Below are 22,201 nucleotides of genomic sequence, written 5' to 3' on the forward strand. Positions count from 1 at the left end.
GTAACACTTAGCTGTATCTCAGTCTATTTGCATATCCTGTTACAGTCATTGCTTTTCCAATCCTCCCATTCAATTTAATTTTCCTTGAAAGAGTCTGGACCTGCAGTCACCTACAATCACAGAATATCCCAAGTTGGAAGGGACCCAGAAGGACCACTGAAGTCCAACTCCTGGCCCTGCCCAGGACGGCCCCAAGAACCACACCATGTGACTGAGGGTGAAAAATGCCTTTGACAGCCATGCAATTATTCTTTTTAAAATCAGTTAGGTGCCAGTTCATGTTGTTCCTCAAGTGCAGCTCAAAAAAAAATATATCATAACTTTTATGTATAATGAGCATTGAGTAAAGTTTAACTTGCATTTAGAAAATAAATTAAAGAAATCCAGCTATTCTTCTGGAGTTAAAAGAAGAACATGCCCATCTCAGCACTGGTACTTCAGTTTTATTTCAACAAGGACATTGGTTACCTTCTCATGTTTGTGAACCTAATTTTGTCACAAAAGATCTTCTAGCATAAAGTTATATAGCAACATAGAGTTTGGAAGAATCTGGTTTGAACTGTCAAAGAGCACTTACTCAGAAATACGATTATTTAAGAAAACCACTAGTAAAATGTGTTAGCTGTGGTATACTGGAAAAGGAAAAAATACAGTTAAGACTGTTTCTATTTCCATATACAACTTTTATTGCAATACCTGTATTCTAAGTGTACAGATACAAATACAAAATGACCCATGACAGGCTTTAAAGCTGCCCAAGTAGCGAACTGAGAAATTAATTCGGTATTATAGCCAAAGTTGACAGGACTTCAACAGGTGATAGGAAGCTTCCCCAGTCTCTCTCCAAGAACAACCAGGATCCACCATAGTTTTGGTCCAAGATGTATGCTTTAAGTTGGCAGTTGAGTCTAGGAACGAGTGTATTTACCCCAGATGTGCAGCATAAACACAGAAGCAATAAAAAGAAGACTCATGACCAAAACTGGAACAGGTCCACTAAAAATAAAGAGAAAATGCATTAACATAAAAAAGAAGTCTGTCTTGCCCATTATCAGCCACGTGAGCTCATCAGTTCATATGAAATTGTACAAGAAAACTCTTCTTCCTTTCCCACAGAAACACCTTAAGGCACATAGAAATTAGGTAGTCATCTCTATCAAAAACTGCTGCTGCCACCACTATTTTAAAAGACAGTTCTATAAAACCCTAAACATAACATAAAAAAAGCACAACAAACCCCCCCCCCCCTTGTTAAAAAAGCCATTAATGGTTCATTAGTATTCATCACTGTTTCCACAGTCTCTGGAAAAGTATCCCCTGTGTTTACAACTCAGATAGCCAACTGTGCAAAGATGCAGCCCGATATAAAAAAAACAACAGAGTCCTCTAGCGGCTACTAAAATTTTGGCAAAAAATTCTCATTATCTGTTTTATTTTAGAGGTTTTGTTTCATTTGGAAACAATGGCAGCAGTAGGTGAGAGACAGGACTTCTGCTTTCTTGAAAAACATACACAAAGTGGCAAAACTACATTATTAAATCTTTACCTAAAATGAATAAACTATTTTTACTTTCATATATTGTTTGGAAATTGCATAGTACTGTTTTTAAACACCAAATTAATCTTAGGGAGTATGTTGCTAGCTTTAATTAGCTGTTTCATGCTGTTCTGAGATGCAACAGTTACATGAATACACACACTCAACACTCCTTCATACCACTCACTTCATACAATCTCATTTTTGATTTTCAACATGCTATTGGGAAATCTGTTATCCAGCCTGTGTTACCCTCCAGGGTAGCATTTATAAGCATGTAAATGCTACCTGAATACAAAGCAAAAAAAAAAAAAAAAAAAAAAAAAAAAAAAAGGAGACTGAAAAGGGATTCGAAGAGTTTATTGACATATTTTTCTATGAGACTGTGATCCACATACTTGAAATGATCACAACTGTAATCTTACACTGAGTTTTAAACCTTGGTTATTATCTATCAAACTTAGACTTATTTGGGTATGGAGAATCCTGAACACAGACATAAAGCATTTAGCAAATAAACCAATAACAAAATAAACAAAGTCCACATACTTTGTGACTACACAAGCAACCCCTTCAAGGGGCATCTTTCACTAAGTAACAGATTGTAGTTTTCAAACCCTAGCATTTTATACCTATAAATAAATATATTTTATCATTTATATATATATATGTATACATGTAAGTTTATAGTATACATAATATAAATCATAATTTATAGTCCTTACATTGTATCTGAATTACTATTTAATTCATTTGAGCCTTCAGCAGTAGGAACAGGTAAGCTGCTCTGACAAAGGCACACAGGAACAAAGAGCCCCACTAATCAGAACAGAACTACATGGAAATGAACAGTGGGGACTGATTGTGTGTTCAGTGTTTTTTTAACATGAAGATGACACTGAACTCCTAGAGAAAAATCAACTCTCCAACACTGACACATATTCTTATTTCCTCTAGTTCCAAAGAAAACCTGTTGAAACCCTGCAATTCTCCTCCACACACTTGCATCTTCTCAGGCCACCACAAATAAATAAATGGATTCAGACACCTCTAAAAATTCGGTACTGTGCATTCTCAGAATGTCTTTCATAAGCCTGCATATTGTACCACAAGCTCAATTTGACTTTCTACCCACAGGATAGCTGCCTATAGCTCTTTAAACAGGAAAGCCAAGACAAGATACAGGAACGACAGGCACCAAGTGACCCAAAAAGACAAAAAGGTTTGTGTTTCATTTTCTTTTCAAAGCATGTAATCTCCAAGCTTTAAAGAGAAAAATATCATATCCCCTGTCAGCCAAATCCCCCACAACTCCCTTTCACTAATAGCTGTTTTTAAAGGCATACACATCTTGATGCATCTTGCAATGCAAATAAAGCATCTTTCCTGATGGGAACCAACTTGCCTATTCAGCATATTTACTATTTTGGATAGCGAATACAGATACAAAATACCCAAAACATCAGTCTAATTCTGCACAATATAAAATATATTTTATATATAAAATATATAAACTTTTTTATCTAGAGTAAAATTCTCCTCATTGTAGCTAGTAAGAGTTAACCTGTTCTCAGGTGGCTCTATGTATTTTTATAGTAATTTTAAGAGCTTGCATTTTAAACAATATCAAAAAACATCAAAAAGCCCACCCACCACCACTACAAGGCTAAGCTTTCCCATTGCTTTATGCAATATTGATCACAACTATTTCTAAAAACAACTTCCCTGGAGCACTTCACTGAGGCAATCACAAACCCTTGATAACCCATTCTCAATTTAAAGTCTACTAAACAGGGCAGAGATAATAATAATTTGCTTCTAAGGAAAAAAAAAACAACAAAATTGAAGAAAAGTACCTAGAAAGCTGTAAGAAAGCTGTAAGCAAGAAAGTTGCTACCAAGCCATAGCTCAGAAAAATTTACATCTAGTGTGAGGTTCTTTGTAAAACCAACTCACTTTTATAGGTTTGATTCTTTCATTAAAACCTGACCATACAGTTACCCAAAGTAGCTTCCAAATAAACCACTCCCAGTGCTCCAAAACCTTAAAATCAGGAAGCACTGTATTTCAACATAAATAGATGGGAAAATCTATTTACTGCTGGCACTGAACATGAGAACTGAGTGTCATTCAGCACCAAAAGTGAAATCAAAGGATTCACAAGGAAACTTAGCAAAATTAAAGCCTGTATCACAAGTCTATTAAAAAAAAATCATAATGCCCTTCTGTTTCTTTTTTTTTCCTTGTCTTTTGTAATTCATCTTTTAAGTTGAACTTTAGTAGATCAAACAGCAGATAAAACAGTTGCCCTGCTTATCTGCATAGATTTGCTCTAGAACACTATTGCTGCTCATTATCTCTGCCTTGTCTCCTTTCTGGACTCAGAATGCAGTGAACAAAGCAGAACAGCACTGCTTTGGTGGTTTGCTGGATACATTTTGTTTCCTAAAGTTTCAAATACATATGAAAATGAAAACATGTAAAACAACTTCAAAGGAAGGATTACTCACAGAACTACCACTAAGTAGCCTATCACCAGTCCTTCCCCAAATGTTCTATCTGTGCAGCTACCAGCAGCCCTCTTGAAGAACTCCAAAAGAAAATATTAATGCATTTGAAATTTAAAAAACAAGCAACATAGTCAGCCTGGAGCATCTCAAGACTTCTCAACCTAGTAAGAACAAGAGCTCATGAACTGTAATTCTACAATAAGCACAAATTTCCATGCAGGGTATAACTTACCACACACTCCATCACCTCAAATACACCTTCCATCTTTGCTACACAAGTATTAGGCTGAAAAGTTTGTTTAGAAAGTCATCTGAATGACTCAGACTGGTCAAAAGAGTAAAAACTTAGGCTCTTTTTATAGTTAAAGGGACAGTACTAGGTATTCAATCATAATCTTGGGAATATTCACCTTATGAAAATGGAGATACACAAGGTATTGGCAGGCTATTTGCTAGACAAGTTCAGCTAAAGTAATTTATCTGCAGCTTTTTAATAAAAACACCAGATGCAAGTTATATTGTATTTTCAAGGGGTGTACAGAAAGAGAATGAAAACATGCACACAGATGCTTTTATTCGTTGAGACAAGTGGCCTTTCTCAGCTTCAAAGTGATTGCTCACAACCTTCAAAGACCACTTAGGGTAAGCTTTAGCAATTACAAAATACAACTTGTACCTACCTTTTTAAAACCACTGTATCTTTGAAAATGCCTTCTCCAGGGTTACAGATCAACTATGTCATCCCAACCCTCAACTCAGCAAGTTTTCCCATGCACACCACAACACTGACAGATTAGTATTAATTCCAAGAAAGCAAGACTATGTAGGCAGGGGAACTCTAAAGCCCTGAAGCCTGCCACCACCCATTCACCCAACTTACACTTTGAGCCCTGGGGAGTCCTCAGTGTAGAACCGCCACATCCCACCAGTCCCTGTGGACGTGGCACGGCCTGCACTCCTTGTTCCACAGCTGGCATTTTTCCTTTAAGGGATGACAGAAGAAAACAAAGACCAAACAACACGTTAGCACTCCACCAGCTTCTAGGACTAAGCAGTCACGAGACTCTGCAGAAATAATACACTTCACAGAATCAGTTAGGTTGAAAAATACCTCTAAGATCACCAAGCCCAACCTATGACCCGACACGACCATGGCACTAAGTGCCATACCTACTCTTTCCTTAAATACCTACAGGTACAGTGACGCCTCTCTGGGCAGCCCATTCCGATGTCTAATTGCCCCTTCCTCCTGATATCCAAGCTAAACGTCAGCTGGCACAGCTTAAGACGTGTGTTTTCCTATCCTGCCACTAGTTGCCAGGCAGAAGACACAGCCCCTCACCCGGCTACACGCTCCTTTCAGGTGGTTGCAGAGAATGACAAGGTCACCCCTGAGCCTCCTTTTCTGCAGGCTAAACACCCCCAGCTCCCTCAGCCCCTCCTCACCGCACTGGTGCTGCAGACCCTTCCCCAGCAGCGCTGCCCTTCTCCGGACTGGCCTCAGCTGTGCTGCCACGTCAGCGGAGGGCACCAGCCCGCAGCCGGGCTAGCAGAGCAAGCGCTGTCCCGCCGGGGAGCGGCGGCGGCACCCACCTCTGCCGGACGGTGGATCCGGCGGCGCGGGGAGCCACAGCCTTGCTGGGGGAGCGGCCCGAGGAGCCGACGCTGGTGGCGCTGGGGTTGGGCCCGGGCTGCGGAGAGAGGAGAGAAGCGGGAGGGGGTGAGAGGCGGCGAGCACTGCCGGTGGGGACGGGGCGCCTCAGCCGCCCCCCGCCTGGGGCAGCCTCTCACCATGGCGGCGGCGCTGGCTCGGGCTCGGCGCGGTCTCACACACGCTCCGCTACCGCCGCTCCGGCCACGTCCCTGCCCGCCTCAGGCTCCGCCCCGCGCCGCGCATCCCGGGGCCGCGCGGCTTCCCCGGATAACGCCTGAGCGCCGGCAGCCCCTGAGCCCCGTGCCCCTCGCCCGGCGGCCGCGGCCCGAGACCGCTGCCCGCCGCGACGCCTCGGTCGCGCCCGCTCCTTGCGCGGCGGCCGGGCCGGCGCGGGCGGGCGGCGAGCGGCGCGCCGGGCAGCAGCGGGGCCGCCCGGCGGGCGGGGCGGGCGGGAAGGCCCGGCAGGAAGGGAAGCGAGGCTGACGTGTCGCAGCGGGGCAGCCGGGCTGCGCATGCCGCCCCGCGGCCATGGAGGAGGCGGAGGAGGCGGGAGGAGCGGGCCCGTCCGTGCTGTTCCTGCACCCGGACCTGGGCCTGGGCGGCGCGGAGCGGCTGGTGGTGGACGCGGCGCTGGCGCTGCGGGCGCGGGGCTGCCGGGTGCAGATCTGGACGGCGCACTACGAGCCCGCGCGGTGCTTCGCGGAGACGCGCGGGCTGGCGGTGCGGCGGGCGGGCGGCTGGCTGCCGCGCAGCCTGTGCGGCCGCGGGCACGCCCTGTGCGCCGCCCTCCGCATGGCCTTCGTGGCGCTCTACGTGCTGCTGCTCAGCGGGGAGACCTTCGACGCCTTCGTGTGCGACCAGGTGCGGGCATGGCCATGGGAAAGCGAAAGGGAGTCCGCTGCCGCCGGCCCGACTGGAGGCGGGGATGCTGGTGGGCTGCTCATCACAGAATTAGTAGGGTTGGAAGGGGCGTCTGGTGATCATCTACTCCAAACCCCCTGCAAAAGCAGCGTTACCTACAGCAGGTGGTGCAGGAGCACGTTTGGAATGTCTGCAGAGACTACACAACCTCCCTGGGCAGGCTGTTTCAGTGTTCTGCCACCCTCAGTGTAAAAAAGTTCTTCACGTGTATGTAGAAGTTCTCATGTTTTAGTTTCTAGCCACTGCTCTTCATCCTGACACTGGGGACCGCTAAAGAGTCTGGCAGCATTCTCTTGAGTCGAGATCCACTTTTGAGATATTTATATGAGTTAGTACGATCCCCTGCTAGTCTTCTCTAGCTTAAACTGGCCCAGTTCCTGCGGTTTCTCATAAGAGACATGCTCCAGAACCCTGGAGTATCAAATCCCCACAAAATTGGATTCATTATCAGGTGTGCAACAAGCCAATAATGACACACTCAAGAGAGAGACATCGATTGTTCATTTCAGAGTTGTGCATGCCTGGCTGCTCCACGGTGTTGCACAAATTAAGGACACCCCATTAGACTTTCTGTGCCATCTTTTATACACAGAAATTCAAAGTTGGTAACATTTCAAATTCAGCCCCTCAAAATAGTTAATAGTTAATGGTTAATAGTTTCCAGAGAAGGACAGTGAAGGTGGGGAAGGGTCTGGAACTCGGGTCTTATGACAAGTGGCTGAGGGAGCTGGGATGTTTAGCTGGGAGAAAAGGAGGTTCAGGGTGACCTTACCACCTGCCTAAAAGGATGTTCTAGCAGGTGGGGGTTGGTCTCCCCAACAGCTAGTGACAGGATGAAAGAACATAGTCTTAAGCTGCACCAGGGGAGACTTAGCTTGAACATTACAAAGAATTTCTTTAGAGAGGGTGATTATACATTGAAACGGACTGCCCAAGGAGGTGATGGAGCCACTGGTCGTGGATATATTTAAGGAAAGCCTGGTTGTGGCCCTTTATGCCATGGTCTAGTTGACACAGTGGTGTTGGGTCATCGCTGGGACTTGGTGATCTCTTTTCCAACCTAATTGATTCTGTGATTCCATACAAGTTACATATTCTCAGCTAACTTCTACATTTGCTCAGGGAAATGGTCTTCACTTGAGCAGGGGTCTGTTTTTTAGTGTTATAATGAACATAGTTCAGCTCTAGGATACTTGGACCTTGAGTATTTCGTGAAGTTAGGAATGAATACACAGACCTAAATCAACATCTTGATTTACTACATCTGTAAAGCTTGTTAGTTCCAGGATGTCGTTGACTAAGGGATGCTAGCTGCTGACAGTTCCACTGATGAGGTCTTCTTTCTTGGTGATTAGGCTTGAAAGTATACGAAGATCTTACATCAAAGAACATCGTGACTTTAGATAATCTTGACCTATTCCACATTTTTCAATTTACCTCTTACATTCTGAGGTAGCTGGAGGGAGAGGATGCCACTGCTGCTTGTGCTCTGCTCCCAGCACCCTGTGTAGTGGGAGAAGGAGGTGCTTGGGGAAGTCCTGGGGCTTGATGGGATCTTGTTGAGGAGCTAGGGCCACAGGAGGTCCTGGATGAGGGAGTACCACTTGATGTGCTTGTGTGGGGAAGAAGGAGAAGGCACTTGGCTTGCAAAGCAGTGTCTCAGAGCGTGGCTTTGAAATCACATGTACACACTGGTGGCACTGACACAAACAAGTAACCTCTCCTCTTGTCCTGTCTCTGGTTGCACTAGGTGTCTGCCTGCATTCCTGTACTTAGACTGGCCAGAACCCGTAAGAAGGTTTTGTTTTACTGTCACTTTCCTGATCAGCTTCTGACCAAGAGAGAATCTTTCCTGAAGCGCCTCTACAGACTGCCACTCGACTGGCTGGAAGAGTACACGACTGGCATGGCAGACTGTATTGTTGTGAACAGCAAGTTCACTGCCAGCGTGTTCAAAGACACATTTAAGTCCCTATCACACATAAACCCAGATGTCCTCTACCCATCACTCAACATCAGTAGCTTTGAAGAAATTGTTCCTGCAGACATAGCTGATCTGATACCAAAAAAGAAAAAGTTCTTGTTCCTTTCCATTAATAGGTATGAGAGAAAAAAGAATCTGGCATTGGCTCTCGAAGCTTTGCACGAACTTCGAGGGAGACTTGATTCTCATGAGTGGGATGAAGTTCACCTGGTTATGGCAGGTGGTTATGATAAACGAGTTCTAGAAAATGTGGAGCACTATGAAGAGCTGAGGAGACTCGTAGCCAAACTGGATGTTAATGACCATGTGACTTTTCTGAGATCATTCTCAGATGAACAGAAAATCTCTCTTTTTAGTAATTCAGTGTGTGTGCTTTATACACCAAGCAACGAACATTTTGGCATTGTCCCTTTGGAGGCAATGTATATGAGATGTCCAGTTATAGCAGTTAATTCAGGTGGTCCTTTAGAATCAATCTCACATAATGTTACAGGATTTTTGTGTGAGCCTCTACCAACGAAATTTGCTGATGCTATGGAAAAAATTGTGAGAGATCCTCTCTTAAAGGACACAATGGGAGCAGCTGGGAGAGTGAGAGTTATGGAAAAATTTTCTTCAGAAGCTTTCTCAGAACAGCTGTACCAATACATACGCAAGTTAACAGAATAAAATACTATTCCTATGTTATATTTAGCAATATTGTGTCTTTCATTTCTGTAAGGGACTAGTATTCATTGTGACTAATGAAGAACTAGGGATATCTGAATGTTCTTGTTTTGCTCCTTGTAATGCCTTGTGTCACTTGACACACAGAAGAATCGAAACATGTCCCACTGTGTCATTCAATTAAAATTTTCATGTAGTAAACTGACTGATCTGCCATTGCAGGAGTTCTTTTGTGTACTGTGCCTTGGGAAAATGCAAAGTTTAATAGCAGTAACTTACTAGGAAAATTACTGCTTACTAGGAAAATTAAATAAAATGTTTTATTTTACACTGTGTGGAATGGCTGATTCAACCTACAGAAGCTGGATTTGTCCAGATAAGACACACACAGCCATAGTTTTATGTATTTAAAATGGTCACCAGTAATTCGTAAGTAAAAAGCTTGTCTTAGCTACTATAGAGAGAATTGCACAGTCCAACCAACTGCATGTTTCAAAAACCCGGCAGTGTTAGGAATACAAATGTTATGGATTTTAAATGATTGAGCATTACTGTGCTTGTCCAATGGCATTGTGTAGTCACATTGGGTGTCACAAAAGTATACAGGTGTGTGAGCAAGAGGAAATGACACTTGAATAACACCAAGGATATCAGACTACCTCAGCCAAAAAGGTTAGTGCTGAAATCTATGTATGTTTGTTGCCTGCAATGCTTGAAGACATAATTTTACTTTAGGAATTTCTGGTTTGTAGATACTTAAATGATTTTATCTATATTTAATATTTCATTCTAAATGACAGCACACTTAGAAAAGGTCTTAATCTGGACCAGGCAATAAAGACATTTTATTTTGCCTAATTTAGTGGTAACTTTATGTTTTCCTAATGCAGTGAGTGCACACATGACAGTATTGTGATTTTTTTTCCAGACTGGCCTGGAGAAATGAATATATTTTTTGTTCTGCCTCTCTTGGCGCATCTTTATTAGTTGATGGTTCTCTTTGTTATAACACACATAGTCTACAAAATTGAATTTTAAGTGTGAAAATAGATCCAGTGAAATTCAGTGTTACCTATAAAATACAAATTGTAGTGTGGTATGAAATATAATTTGTAGTCTGAATTCTGCAATTTCTACTTAAGATAGTTTCAGGCATTTCCACATTAGTACTTCACAACAGAGAGACCATTCTTTCTGTTGCTTAGGACCAAAACTCATGTCTCAATATACTTATAAAGCTTTTATTTGAAGTAAAACAAAAATCAAAGTCTGTCACTGTCTTTAATCAAGAAGTTGGAACACTAATTTTTGTTTGTTATGGAGTGAGAGTGGATGGTTTCAGAGCCCCTGTTTCCTACGTTTCTATTAAATCTGAAAAACTGGCAAGCCTAAATCTGTTCTTTCTAGCCTGCTCCTGTATTTCTACTCCATTCCCACCCTTAAAAGTTTTCCTAAATCTTTGTGCAGCTTTTTCATCATGGGTGTGGCAATGGATGACTGAAGGACCAGAAGAGATGGTGAAAACTATCTGTGGCCAGGCAAATACCCTCGAGACATGCTTGGCCTCAGTTTTAAGTTCCATTTAGAAGGTTCAGGGTGGTTGGGGCCAATTCCTGTTCTTGTTCTGTGTTACATTCTCCTCTCTCAGTTGTGCTGGAGTTAACCTGGAGCCTTACAAGACACGCTGATGCACACTTGCCAGCATAGCTGCAGGGGTAGCTCTTTCTGCTCCAGCCTTGGCCTCCAGCCCTTTCCTGAGCTGTGTTGCTGGCAGGCATGTGCCTAGTCCTATATCCTGCAGCTTCAGCTCACTGAATTTCATGGATTCCACTTGGACCTGACCTGCCATCTCACATTTACCTGGTGATCACTGTGACTGTCAGCAGCTGCTATTTCCAGGCTGCCCCACTTGGGTACTGTGCCCTGGTCGGTGGGGTCACTGTCCCGTGATGTGATCTCCCCTGACTTTTCACCCCAGTCCTGCTGCTTCATGGCAGGTAGGTTGAACCACCTGCTGAGGCTGAGGCTGACTGCATGGAGGCTGGCCTTCAGGCTCCCCACCAGCTGCAGATTAGGTCAGATTGCTGCAGGAAGCTGTGGTCAATGTGTACAAGTGTGGCAGAGAACTGCAGGCTGCTTCAAGATCTCTTGCTTTCCATCTTGAGAAACCTGATCTGGCAAGAGATATCCCTGCCCATTGAAGGAAGGTTAGACAACATGGTCTTTAAAGGTCCCTTCCAACTCAAACCTTTCTGTGGTTTTATGGTCTTCCAGAACCATTCAGTGGGGACTGCACAATCATATTAGGATTTATTAGTTAGATATGGCTAATCTTTACAGCCTATCCAGGTACTATATATCCCAAGGGACATTAGATGATCAGCAGTAATAATATCCCAGAACAATATGGATTGTGACTGTGTGGAGGACATTGGCCATGGGGTCCAAAACCAGGTGACTTAATTAATTTAAATAGTTTTTGAAGGGACTACAATTGCAGTGGCCAAGCACTGGAGTGCTGGAGCTCCACCAGGGGAAGTAGTTGGCCAATAAATACACAAATCAGTTGACTCTGGAAACTGGATGTGAAAAGCATGCTCCTTTAAAGTCTCTGTCTGTCTGTGACCCTCAAAATGAGATGGTTAGGACTGGCCTACCCCAGAACTTGGGCCAGATGTATTCTGGTGGTAGGCCAGCACCACTGTTGGTTCTTCTGTTGCCTCAAGAGTGTGCTACCATTCCTCAGAGGCAGCTTGATTGCCAGCTCCTGTTTATCTCAGATGGAAAATTCCTATTTGTGGGAGTGATCTGTCTAGAAAGAAAGACATCATGGCTCCTGCTTTGGGCTTGATTGTGGGACAGTATAGCCCCTATGGCTCAGAGACATCTACTTCCGTAGTGAAATTCCAGCCAAGACTTTGGCAGGACAGTAAAGTAGGATGTGGTGAATTACTCTTTCTGTTCCTCAGGAGCTTTATGTGCTTCTCATGCCCATGGGAAGTGAGGTCCTTTCCAAGTAGGTACCACTAGAAAAGCCATGATACTGGAAAAGCCTGTTTTGATTCGTCAGAAGAAGCTGGCAAGCTCTAAGAAGCACTGCACTTCCTGCACGCTAGAAGGGAATGAGTAGAAAAAGTCCTTTCTGAACCAGAAACAGACACTATGAGGATCTTGTGGCACTGTTTGGTCTCTCCTGTGCTCTGACGACTTTCCATGGTTCTGTACATCATGTGCTGCACAGTCTGCTTGATAACTGTGTAGTGGTATTCTCACCATGTTCATGTTCTCCAGCACTCAACAGGCACACAGGCTATGCCAGGCATGTCCTAAGTCACTTCTAGCAGTGGTGACTCCACGTCAAACCCCAGAAATCAGCTCTTTTCAACAACACAGGGTGAAGTTCCTGGCATACCTGGTGGACCCTCACTACTGACATGTTGATCCCAGATAGATTTAAGCCACCTTAAAATGGCAGGCTCCTGTGAAGCATCAGAAAGTCCCATACTTTTTTTTGACAAAAAATGTGGAATACTGGCAGTGGAGGTAGAGTGCCAGATCAAGAAATTAAATCTGTGATTGTTTTAAATGTTTTTAGATTATGCTGTGACTTGTGTTTCCATGTTCTCATGAACCCTCAGTTGATTAAAGCAGGGTGCTAATAATGCCAATGTGGGTTTGATCCCTGCCTGGGCCATTCACTTTAGAGTCAGACTGTGGATCCTTTCCAATCAGACTATTCAGTGAGCCTGTGAGGCTATTTTTTTGTTCTCTTGAGCATCTCTCTCTTTATCTAGTCTCATACTATCATAGAATCATGGAGTGGTTAGGGTTTGAAGAGATATTAAAGATCATCTTGCTCCAACCACTCTGCCATGGGCAGACTCACCCACCACCAAACCAAAGTTGCTTACTCAAAGCTCCATCCAACCTGGTCTTTCCCTGCTGCTGTTTTAAAGACCCATACATGAAAACAAAGTTTTAGGTTTACAGAAGAAAGAGACTTACAATTTCAGAAGTTCAGGCAATTAGTTCCTTATTTTATCAGTGTAGCTTTGTTTCCTCTCTACTTCCTCTCCTCCTTTTTGGAAATCCAACAAGAATTTTGATTAGGAACATAGAATCCAGGATGTTTTTTTCCTCTCCTCTCCTCTCCTCTCCTCTCCTCTCCTCTCCTCTCCTCTCCTCTCCTCTCCTCTCCTCTCCTCTCCTCTCCTCTCCTCTCCTCTCCTCTCCTCTCCTCTCCTCTCCTCTCCTCTCCTCTCCTCTCCTCTCCTCTCCTCTCCTCTCCTCTCCTCTCCTCTCCTCTCCTCTCCTCTCCTCTCCTCTCCTCTCCTCTCCTCTCCTCTCCTCTCCTCTCCTCTCCTCTCCTCTCCTCTCCTCTCCTCTCCTCTCCTCTCCTCTCCTCTCCTCTCCTCTCCTCTCCTCTCCTCTCCTCTCCTCTCCTCTCCTCTCCTCTCCTCTCCTCTCCTCTCCTCTCCTCTCCTCTCCTCTCCTCTCCTCTCCTCTCCTCTCCTCTCCTCTCCTCTCCTCTCCTCTCTCCCCAAATTTGCACATCCTACTACCTTCTCTTAAACCCCAAATGAATAAAAAGAAGCCAAATAAAGAAGTTGTTTAAAGTATATTTGGAGAAATACAGGCAGAGTACGTGCAGGGTATTAGGTGTAAGCAAGGAGAGGCAAGGACAGAGCTGATTAGGCTTTAGAGTTTCTTCACTTACCCATACTGGGGATAGAAATGTGCAAAGACAGAGTTGTCCTTCAATTTGCCTTTAATCTAGTCAATCAGATAGGCCAAAACATAATTTAATATGCATATTTTTATACACTCTTTTTCAGATTCTAAAAAGAAATCTGAAAATTTTGTGATTAAGCCAACCTGAGCCTGCTGCTTTTTTTTTCTTTCCTCTCCCCCTTCATTGCTATTTTTTACAATTTTACACAATATAAAAAATTTATAGATTTTAACATTTGCATGGAGTCTATAAAAACCTCTTGCTACATTATCATATTGGTAAACTTTATTATTTTTTATTATGGCTTTCTTCTCTCTCATGGATGAACTAGCTGATATTTTATTTTGAATTGTAATTTATTATACAGTTAGTATCACAGGGGTATTTTTAATGAAACTATAGCTGTAGAATACTGAAAAAATATAGTATTAAGGAAGAGCTATATTCAATAACATGAATGTTAACACTAACAGTAGAGAAGGAAAGGCATTTTAATTATAGTTATCCTTATCTTCTTTTATGGTGAAAGTAGAAAGTGTGACCCAAAAGGAAATAAATTAGGGGTTACTTTCTATTGATTTATGGGTGTGCCATTCTTTAGTGCCCATTATTCTATAAGCAAGATTAATTGCGTTAGTTCCAGATTTTTGCACTGTTAGTCATATGAGAAGACCAACAAGTTCCACCTCATGAGCTCTGAGACAGATCTATTAACATTATAGTATTTTTATGACTCCAATTTCTGTGCACTGAAAGATAGAAAACTGTAATGACTGACAAAATTAAAATAGAAATAACTTAGAGTGGTTTTACATGGAGAAGGGAAGCAGAAGTTGCTCAGTTTAAAAACCCACATGTAAGATAATCAGTCTTGAGGAAATTGGTCTTCAAACAACCTACTTCACAGGCACACACACGTATCTTGACTTAATGAACTTTTCCCCTCACAATTATGCACAGAACTGCTGCACTGTATAGCCAGATTTGTGAAAGAAAAAATCTTGTCTGATTTGCTCTTTTAAACCTGGCTTAGGATTAGCCCTGTAAACAAACCTACAGCTGAACAAGGTGCTGTGTGTAGTACAAACCTTGTAACCTTGCAGGAAGAGATCCTGACCACCACCTCCTGCAGGAACACAGGACAAGAGGACAGAGAAATGTGGAAACATGAAACCTAGCTGGAGCCTGTCTCACACTGGCACCCCTCTTTTAGCTCTTGGCAAGAGACAGAGGATTTACCTCCTTTATCCCCCTTTTAAGCCCTGTTTCCTTAACAAACTGAGAATCAAGAAGCCTAACATGACAAAGGACATCTCAGTGGGACCTAGTGATGAGTCTGGCAGGGCATTCGATGCCCCACCAAGGTGAGAGAGGTCCAAGCAGAGTTCCTACAAGAGCAGTGCAGAACAGCAAGTGTCCCCACTGAATGAAGTGGGGGCTCAGCAGTGGTCAGGGAGAATGAAACCATGTTGGTGCTGACAATGAAAATATTCAAATTGGTCAGGGAGAAATCCAGGGAAACCTTCATTCCCAGGTGTCTCAGTTTCTCTCCCATCAAACCTTTCTATCCACGTGTCTGGATTCAGTCAGCATGGAGTGCCCAGGGAGCAGGAAGGACTGTTTGGTCACTCAGGAACAGGGAGCCAGGAGCTGTGTGCCATGAAGTGAGCATCCCACAGCGTCCAGGCACGGTGAGCAGGGCAGACCTGGAGATGTGTGAGTTACAGATCACAGCTGTTGCCCAGCTCTGAACTTAGCAGAAACGAAACCAGAAAGTAGCCTTTGCTCCAGGTAAATGACTGTCAGCTGGATCAATGCACTGGCTGTGGAGCTTTTGGTTTTACATTTACATATACACCAGCACAACTCAGTGTGCATTATTACATGCAAACAACAAAAGTGATGGTCCAAATACAGCAATTGCTTAGAAAGTCCATCAATAATTGTGATTTGGAGCTGAAAACCATACTAGCACACTAATAATGCTAGACATAAGCATTTGCTTTTGAACAGATTCTGCTGAAAACAATATGCATCTAATCTGATTCTTGATCCATATTTGGGCTTCTTCTGTTCTTTGGCAGAATCCCAAACCATGGAAAAATTAATCAAGAGACCACCCACAGAGCACATAGAGTGCTTGAAGGACATTAAAATAGACAAGTCTCTTTCTGAAACAGTTCCTGTCTGAGGAAAAATGTATGCATTGACATAAAAAGCAATATACAAAGAGAATTCTGCCAAGAAGGGCTATTCCATTCATCCAGTACCAGTGTCTGATTTAACAATACTTAAAGGAGAGGATGCTTTCTCACCTATTCCAGCAGCATCTAGTTTTCTGCATAGAAGTATTCTTCTAACACTTTTGTGGGAATTCAAGGCAAGAAATTGGCACTTTTAAATTATGATACTAATTTGTGATTTACTGTGAATAAAATCTTCATCTATGAATTTTTAATCACTAAAGCTATATGTAAGTTTATTATAGGTGAGAGGGTAAAATTCCCCATCTTATATTCCTGTTACATTTCATAAATAATCTGGGATGCTCAAGCCTCAAGGCACTTTCTCTATACATTAACCCACTGTGGAGAGCTGACCTCTTGAGTGAGAGAGGTCCAGTCCGGGCTGTCCTCCATGGGGATAAAGATGCTCACAGTAAGGTTGCCTTCTGCCTATATATTCTTAAAGGGAAGTCAGTTCATAGAACTTGGGGGTAATGGGGTTGTTAGTGAGGCTTTCTGGAGGCTGAAGTAGATATCAATTAGAATAAAATTTGCAACATTCTCTGCAGTGAGTAAGGGCACTTAAAATTTTGTAATTGCTTTGGGCTTGCAGAAGAGTTGTTCAGAAAAGAGGAAAAAGTACTCTAAACCCAAGCTGTTACTGTGCTGAAAGCAGCTGCACCTCAAGTCCAGAAAGGTTATATTGACATTGATACCTTGTGTTTGCTGTGTCTTCCACTCCCTGCTCCCTGTCCCCTTGTGCAATACTTTGGACAAGGGGACAGGGAGTGCAAGTTTGCTTTTATTAGATTTCGTTTCCTCAGTCTCTTCACCTCTGTACTGTTTATTGTGATACAAGAGACACCTTCCTATTACGAAATAATCAGGAATCTGTTCTCATCTCTGTTTCTTCCTAGAATGGCCTTCGTGGTCAGCATGTGCAAGAAGAAAGGAGCGGAAGCTGCTGCCTGTTGTGATTAATGCTTTGTGTAATTGTATGTGGCATTGAGATGCTGTTCTCTTATGAGCGTGTGAAAGCCCTACAGAAGAGTGAAAGAAAGATTAAATCTGCAATACACTGTGTTCTGTGAGACCTCTTCCAATGACCACAGTATGAATGTGGAAAAAAAGATCCCTGGTGCTCACATGCCAGTATTCAGTCACTGCAATATTACAGTTGCTTGGATGAAAACTCCCCTGGATAACAAGCAGATGATAGACAGGAAGATCAACTCCTTTTACAACTTAATTCAAATCTCCTCTCTCTTGCCTGCAGGATTCATCTAGTTTTTGCCTCTCCGTTACAATTCCTTTTATATCAGATTCTCACACTCAGGAAAGGATCAAGGTCATTTACAATGGCAATAGAAAGTTGAATGAAACAAATAACAAAGACTGTAGTTTCAGCGAGTTAAAAAAACCTTAAGACCATTAAATGGACAAAGCTAAGGCAGGATCTAAGTCTGATCAATTCCAACAGTAGGGTTCATGTTTTTCCTTTCCATAGGACTCTACATCTTTGCTCCACCATAGTGATTCCAGGTTCAAAATTCATCTTAGAACTGTGCTGTTAAACACTGATGCATGAAAGAGCCAAGCAATTGATTCCCCGTGTTCATGTAAAATGACAGGCTACACCACAGTCACTCCAGGCCTTTACAAGGTGAGCATAGTAACTGAATTCACATTTGAAACTCTTACCTCCCCAAAGTACTCAAATTGGCCATTTTACTGTGCTTGGTGCTGGTATTGGTGGACAGGGACAAGAAGGATAAACTGGTTTTTCAACTTTGAAATGTTGTTTGTATTCCTTCCCTAACAGACTCCCTTTGCTAATTGCAAAGATTTCAACCCCTTCAGAGGAAATAGAGCAGGAGAAATGGATGGGGGTGGGCCTACAGCCAGAAAGTTATCCATAGACTTTCAGACGACATCTCATTTAAGCTGATGAAACTCACTTTCACATGAGTTGTGACATAACCATGGCAGGAACTGACAAGTGTCAAAATCTTGTGGAACAAATAAGATTTCAAGTCCTATTCCTCTGTACCAAAGAAGAGCCAGCAAATGCTATACATTTATTCTGCTTTTTCTGATGGCACTAACTCCTCTCAGCAGCTTCACTGGCACTCTGAAAGCATGTCCAATTCTCTCATTTACTTAGAATAGCTGCTGATATTTAACCTTCATGTCTTTATGAATATGAACTTTCATGGCTTTTCCATAGAGACATCTTCCTAAATATCACTCTGCTGTGGGGAATAAAGAGTTACTTGATGCTCTGTCATCAGCACTGGGGGTTTTGGGCAGATTCTGGAGCCCAAGAAGCAGCCTCAACATCCTAATGGCACACCAGTGTCTTAAGAAAACAAACCAGCAAGCGTAGACCTTGGCACAAAGGAAAAATAATGGTAAGAAAGAGACAGATGTAGGTATAACTAGATATGGTGTCAAAGTGCAAATAGGGAAATTTCCAGCTTTTGCCCCTTCACAGTCACCTACTGCACTGGAGGATATGGCAACCTCTTTCAACTAATCAGATCCTGCAGCCTGTTTTTTTCCAGAGTAATGTCTACCTGAATGATAGAGATGAACCACACTGCAGAATGTCATCCTTGCAGCCCCACTCATCATCACACAGTGCAGACAAGTAGGGGCAATGAGTGCACCAGGTGGGTCTATATTGTATAAGGAAAAAAGATGAGAGAGAATTTGTCTTGAAATTCTGGCACACTTTCAGCTCCTTTGCAGCACAGACAGGGCCTGGGACCATAAAAGCCCTGAGATGTGGGCAGCACAGGCTCACACCAGTCTGCTCACTCATCCAAGTAACAACACAGACAATTCATCTAGGACAGAATGATCCATCTAGGACTGTTCAACTTACCTGCAGTAAATAGTTTATCCAGTGTCTTATCTGCAGCCACCACAAGCAACAGGAATCTCTTCATTATTTATTGTTAGTACCTCATGATTTGGCATTTAATTTAAGTCTTTCACTGTGTTTTGCCCAGGAGCTTTAGCATTATAAATAGGGAAGCACTTTCTTTCCCATTTAAGAACTAGCCACAAGGATTTAGATCAGTTTGATGAACCTTTCCGTAAGGCTTGCATCATATTGTCATAAATGTGTGATGCTCAGAAGATTTCCAGCTTCTCTGTTATGAGGAAAGTCACCTAATTGCTGAAGGCACTGATGCTTCAAGGCATTTATCCATGGACAGACATGTTTCCCCAAATACTGTAGAGATGAGGAAGTTTTTTCTTTTGTTTACAGTTGCAAGGTTCTTTACAAACAGCTGGGTGTTTTTTGACAGATTTTATTTTCTTTCTGTTGCAAAACTTCCGTGGCACTTGGGATACCAGGCATTTTGACACAGGGAGCAGTCAAGTTGGCCACAGACAACATGCCCTTGGCAAATCCATGTTGAGTAGTGCTGATTGCTTTCTTCTACTTCATGTACTTGGTGTGGCTGCCAAGAGGATGCAATCTGTGATCTTTCCAGAGAGGGCTTTCACTGTGTGCTTTTCTCACTGGACTCCATCCTTACTCATGCTGCTTTACTCTTTACAATCTCTCAGATGCTGTATTACATTTATTTGTAGCCTCCATTCTCAAACCAGAAGATTAATGCCAAATCCAAACGTCCTCCAGATACAAACCTTTCCAATAAACAGAAAAATAAGAGGTTTCTCTTAACTGAAACAGGCTATTAAGGCCTAGAAGAATCTAAAAGAAGCAACCACTCATTGCTCTTCCAAGGAAGCCTCTCAGTCCTTTTAAGCATGGTTTGAAACCTGTCCATGCATCTTGTAGCTGGAACTCATAGTAAATCAGACCATCTGGTCTTCAGAACCCTCACCTATCTAATAGATTGACCACTTTGTCATTAATTGCTTTTCAAAGCACCATAAAAGCATTTCCAGCACTTACACTTAGGTACTCACTTGTATTAGTGTTGAAAACCTCTTTGTCTGTATTAAATGCTTATACTATGCATATTAACATAATGCCTGAGTAGCATACTTTATATGGCCTCAAAAATCTCCTGGAAACAGGAAAATAATATTCCCTTCAATTTACAGGCTAGGAGAAATCCATATATTTTAAGCTTTCTGTGCTCAGCTTCTGTCTTCTGACAAGATTTGCCCTTTCACTTCTGAAAACAGTCCTTTGTTTCTGTTCCTTGGACCCTGCAATGCTGACCACAGGCACACATCGTTGGAGTGCACTCCTTGGATGCAGAAGCTGCAGTCTGGGACATCAGGAAGAGATCTGGCAAGTCACATAAGCCGATACCACGGAATTAATGTCCTCTGGCTTAGACTAGAGATGGTAGGCACCACAGACTTTTTCTTCCTCCTTCCTCTGCCAGAAGCTTCTATGTGGACTGAACCCACCAGGCCTGCCCTAGGACCTGCTGGATCAGGTTCCCTGGCTGAGGATGCCCCGAGGGACCTGAGCCATTCTGAACTGCTCAGCACTTTCCTTGGAGCACACATTGTTCTTATCCTTGTGGATCTGTGAATTGGAAAAGGTGCCCATACTTACATAGACTTACTTCATGTTTGCAGATTGTGTGCTTTGAAATTACTTTATTAAGGCACCAATTGTTACTATATTTGAATAGCAGTGAGAACTCAGTGTTGTTAATAATAGGACTTGGACCATGAATTGTATTGCTTCATGTTTTATTTTTGTTTTCAACATATTTCTTCCAGAAAAACATATAATCTTATATTCCTTTAAGAGAAGTGTATATAACTTATTAGTGGTTTGTATACTTGGTCTATTATCTTAATGAACCTGCTTCCTAGATTTCAGAAAGACTTAAAATTTTCCTTCAAATCTGTATGTCTTGAAGACTGCATGAGCTGAATGAGACTCTTCTTCTTCCCAGAGGCTAGAATAGTCTGTATTCCTGTACTCTGAGGTTTTGTTGGTGTAGCTGTGCATTGGAAGACTGCAATCTCAACATCAAATGGAACTCTAACTTGGCAGATGACACAGTTTTGTCCCTTATGTATGCATTTTGGTTTACTGAGTAATATATAAAGGAACATTAATCTTTACCTCCATTTTCAGGCTCAAAAAATCAAAGACCTGCTGCTGACATTTATTTGTTAGATGAAGTAACTTTCCATGTTTTGTATAGTAAGACATTTAAACATAAGGAAAGGATCTGCAGTGCAGGAATAATGGCTTATGTTAAATGCTTTTGGAATAAAATTATTATTTAGCTCAGAATATTAGCACTGGCTCTTCCAGGACATCTTTCAAGTACCACTGTCCTTATAGCCTTGAGAATGACGCCTACGCATCCATTTCAGTCTGCCAAAGGCATGCAGCAGGTCAGGATAGGGAATAAAAAAATCAGTGGGAAGCCAAATGCAATGATGAAGACTTCCTTGAAGGCAGAGAACAAATGGGACATAACTCCATGTTTGAGTGGTACCTCTACTTCTGGTTCCTATGGTGCTGCTCTTGCAGGGCTTCACCCTGATCTGGGTGAAGCCTTGCAGCTTGAGCATTCAAGGTAGGACTGCTTCCTCTTTTGTAGAGTATGCTTTGAGCAGGGTCTCATGTTACATGTTTGGACTATGGAGTAGATTCCTGGCATAAACTACAACATCAAGAGTGACTATGCTCTCCAACATAATATTGAGGTCAAAAGCAGAGGTGCCACTGTCAGGTATGATCCAGACAAAAGGAGCTCTAAGGAGCACAGGCTGGAATTTGGATGTGCAAAGTGGACATTAATAAGATTTTTGCCACCTAACTCCATTTAAGTCCTAAACTTAGTCTTCCCAGGCTACTTATTCAAAGGCTTTTTTTCTGGGTTTCTAGCTGGAAATTCTGTAGAATTTCAGCCAATATAAGTATGCAGTGCATATAGATGGTAATGTGTTTAGTTTTCTTTTTCGTAGCACACAAAAATAAAACTTCCAAAACTTTAATTTTCTGCCCCCAA

The 22,201-nt window shown here is 42.6% G+C and overlaps 2 protein-coding genes across 2 annotated transcripts; one reads left to right on the forward strand and one right to left on the reverse strand.

Annotated features, from left to right (window-relative positions):
- Nucleotides 1-662: 662 nt before the first annotated feature.
- Nucleotides 663-5,928, reverse strand: SEC61B (SEC61 translocon subunit beta). Its single transcript, XM_021528677.2, has 4 exons — nt 5,839-5,928; nt 5,641-5,738; nt 4,928-5,029; nt 663-996 (listed from the first exon to the last, which is right to left on the reverse strand). Exons 1-4 carry the CDS (start codon nt 5,839-5,841, stop codon nt 909-911), a joined length of 291 nt encoding a protein of 96 aa, XP_021384352.1. The 5' UTR covers nt 5,842-5,928; the 3' UTR covers nt 663-908.
- Nucleotides 5,929-6,197: 269 nt separating this feature from the next.
- ALG2 (ALG2 alpha-1,3/1,6-mannosyltransferase) lies at nt 6,198-9,477 on the forward strand. The gene is made up of 2 exons (XM_021528786.3): nt 6,198-6,562; nt 8,373-9,477. The coding sequence occupies exons 1-2, from the start codon at nt 6,230-6,232 to the stop codon at nt 9,273-9,275; spliced, it is 1,236 nt and encodes a 411-aa protein (XP_021384461.1). The 5' UTR covers nt 6,198-6,229; the 3' UTR covers nt 9,276-9,477.
- Nucleotides 9,478-22,201: the final 12,724 nt, after the last annotated feature.

The sequence above is a fragment of the Lonchura striata genome, chromosome 2 (assembly GCF_050655825.1).
Source record: "Lonchura striata isolate lonStrDom1 chromosome 2, ASM5065582v1, whole genome shotgun sequence".
Classification (NCBI taxonomy): Eukaryota; Metazoa; Chordata; class Aves; order Passeriformes; family Estrildidae; genus Lonchura; species Lonchura striata.

What these genes read in the sequence shown, in the direction of transcription:
- SEC61B (XM_021528677.2), bottom strand. An exon ending in GGATCCACCGTCCGGCAGAG is followed by an intron (nt 5,030 to 5,640) that starts GTGGGTGCCGCC and finishes CATCCCTTAAAG; the next exon opens with GAAAAATGCCAGCTGTGGAA. An exon ending in GACTCCCCAGGGCTCAAAGT is followed by an intron (nt 997 to 4,927) that starts GTAAGTTGGGTG and finishes CTTTATTTTTAG; the next exon opens with TGGACCTGTTCCAGTTTTGG.
- ALG2 (XM_021528786.3), top strand. Translation starts at nt 6,230, where the DNA reads ATGGAGGAGGCGGAGGAGGCGGGAGGAGCGGGCCCGTCCGTGCTGTTC. An exon ending in ACGCCTTCGTGTGCGACCAG is followed by an intron (nt 6,563 to 8,372) that starts GTGCGGGCATGG and finishes TGGTTGCACTAG; the next exon opens with GTGTCTGCCTGCATTCCTGT.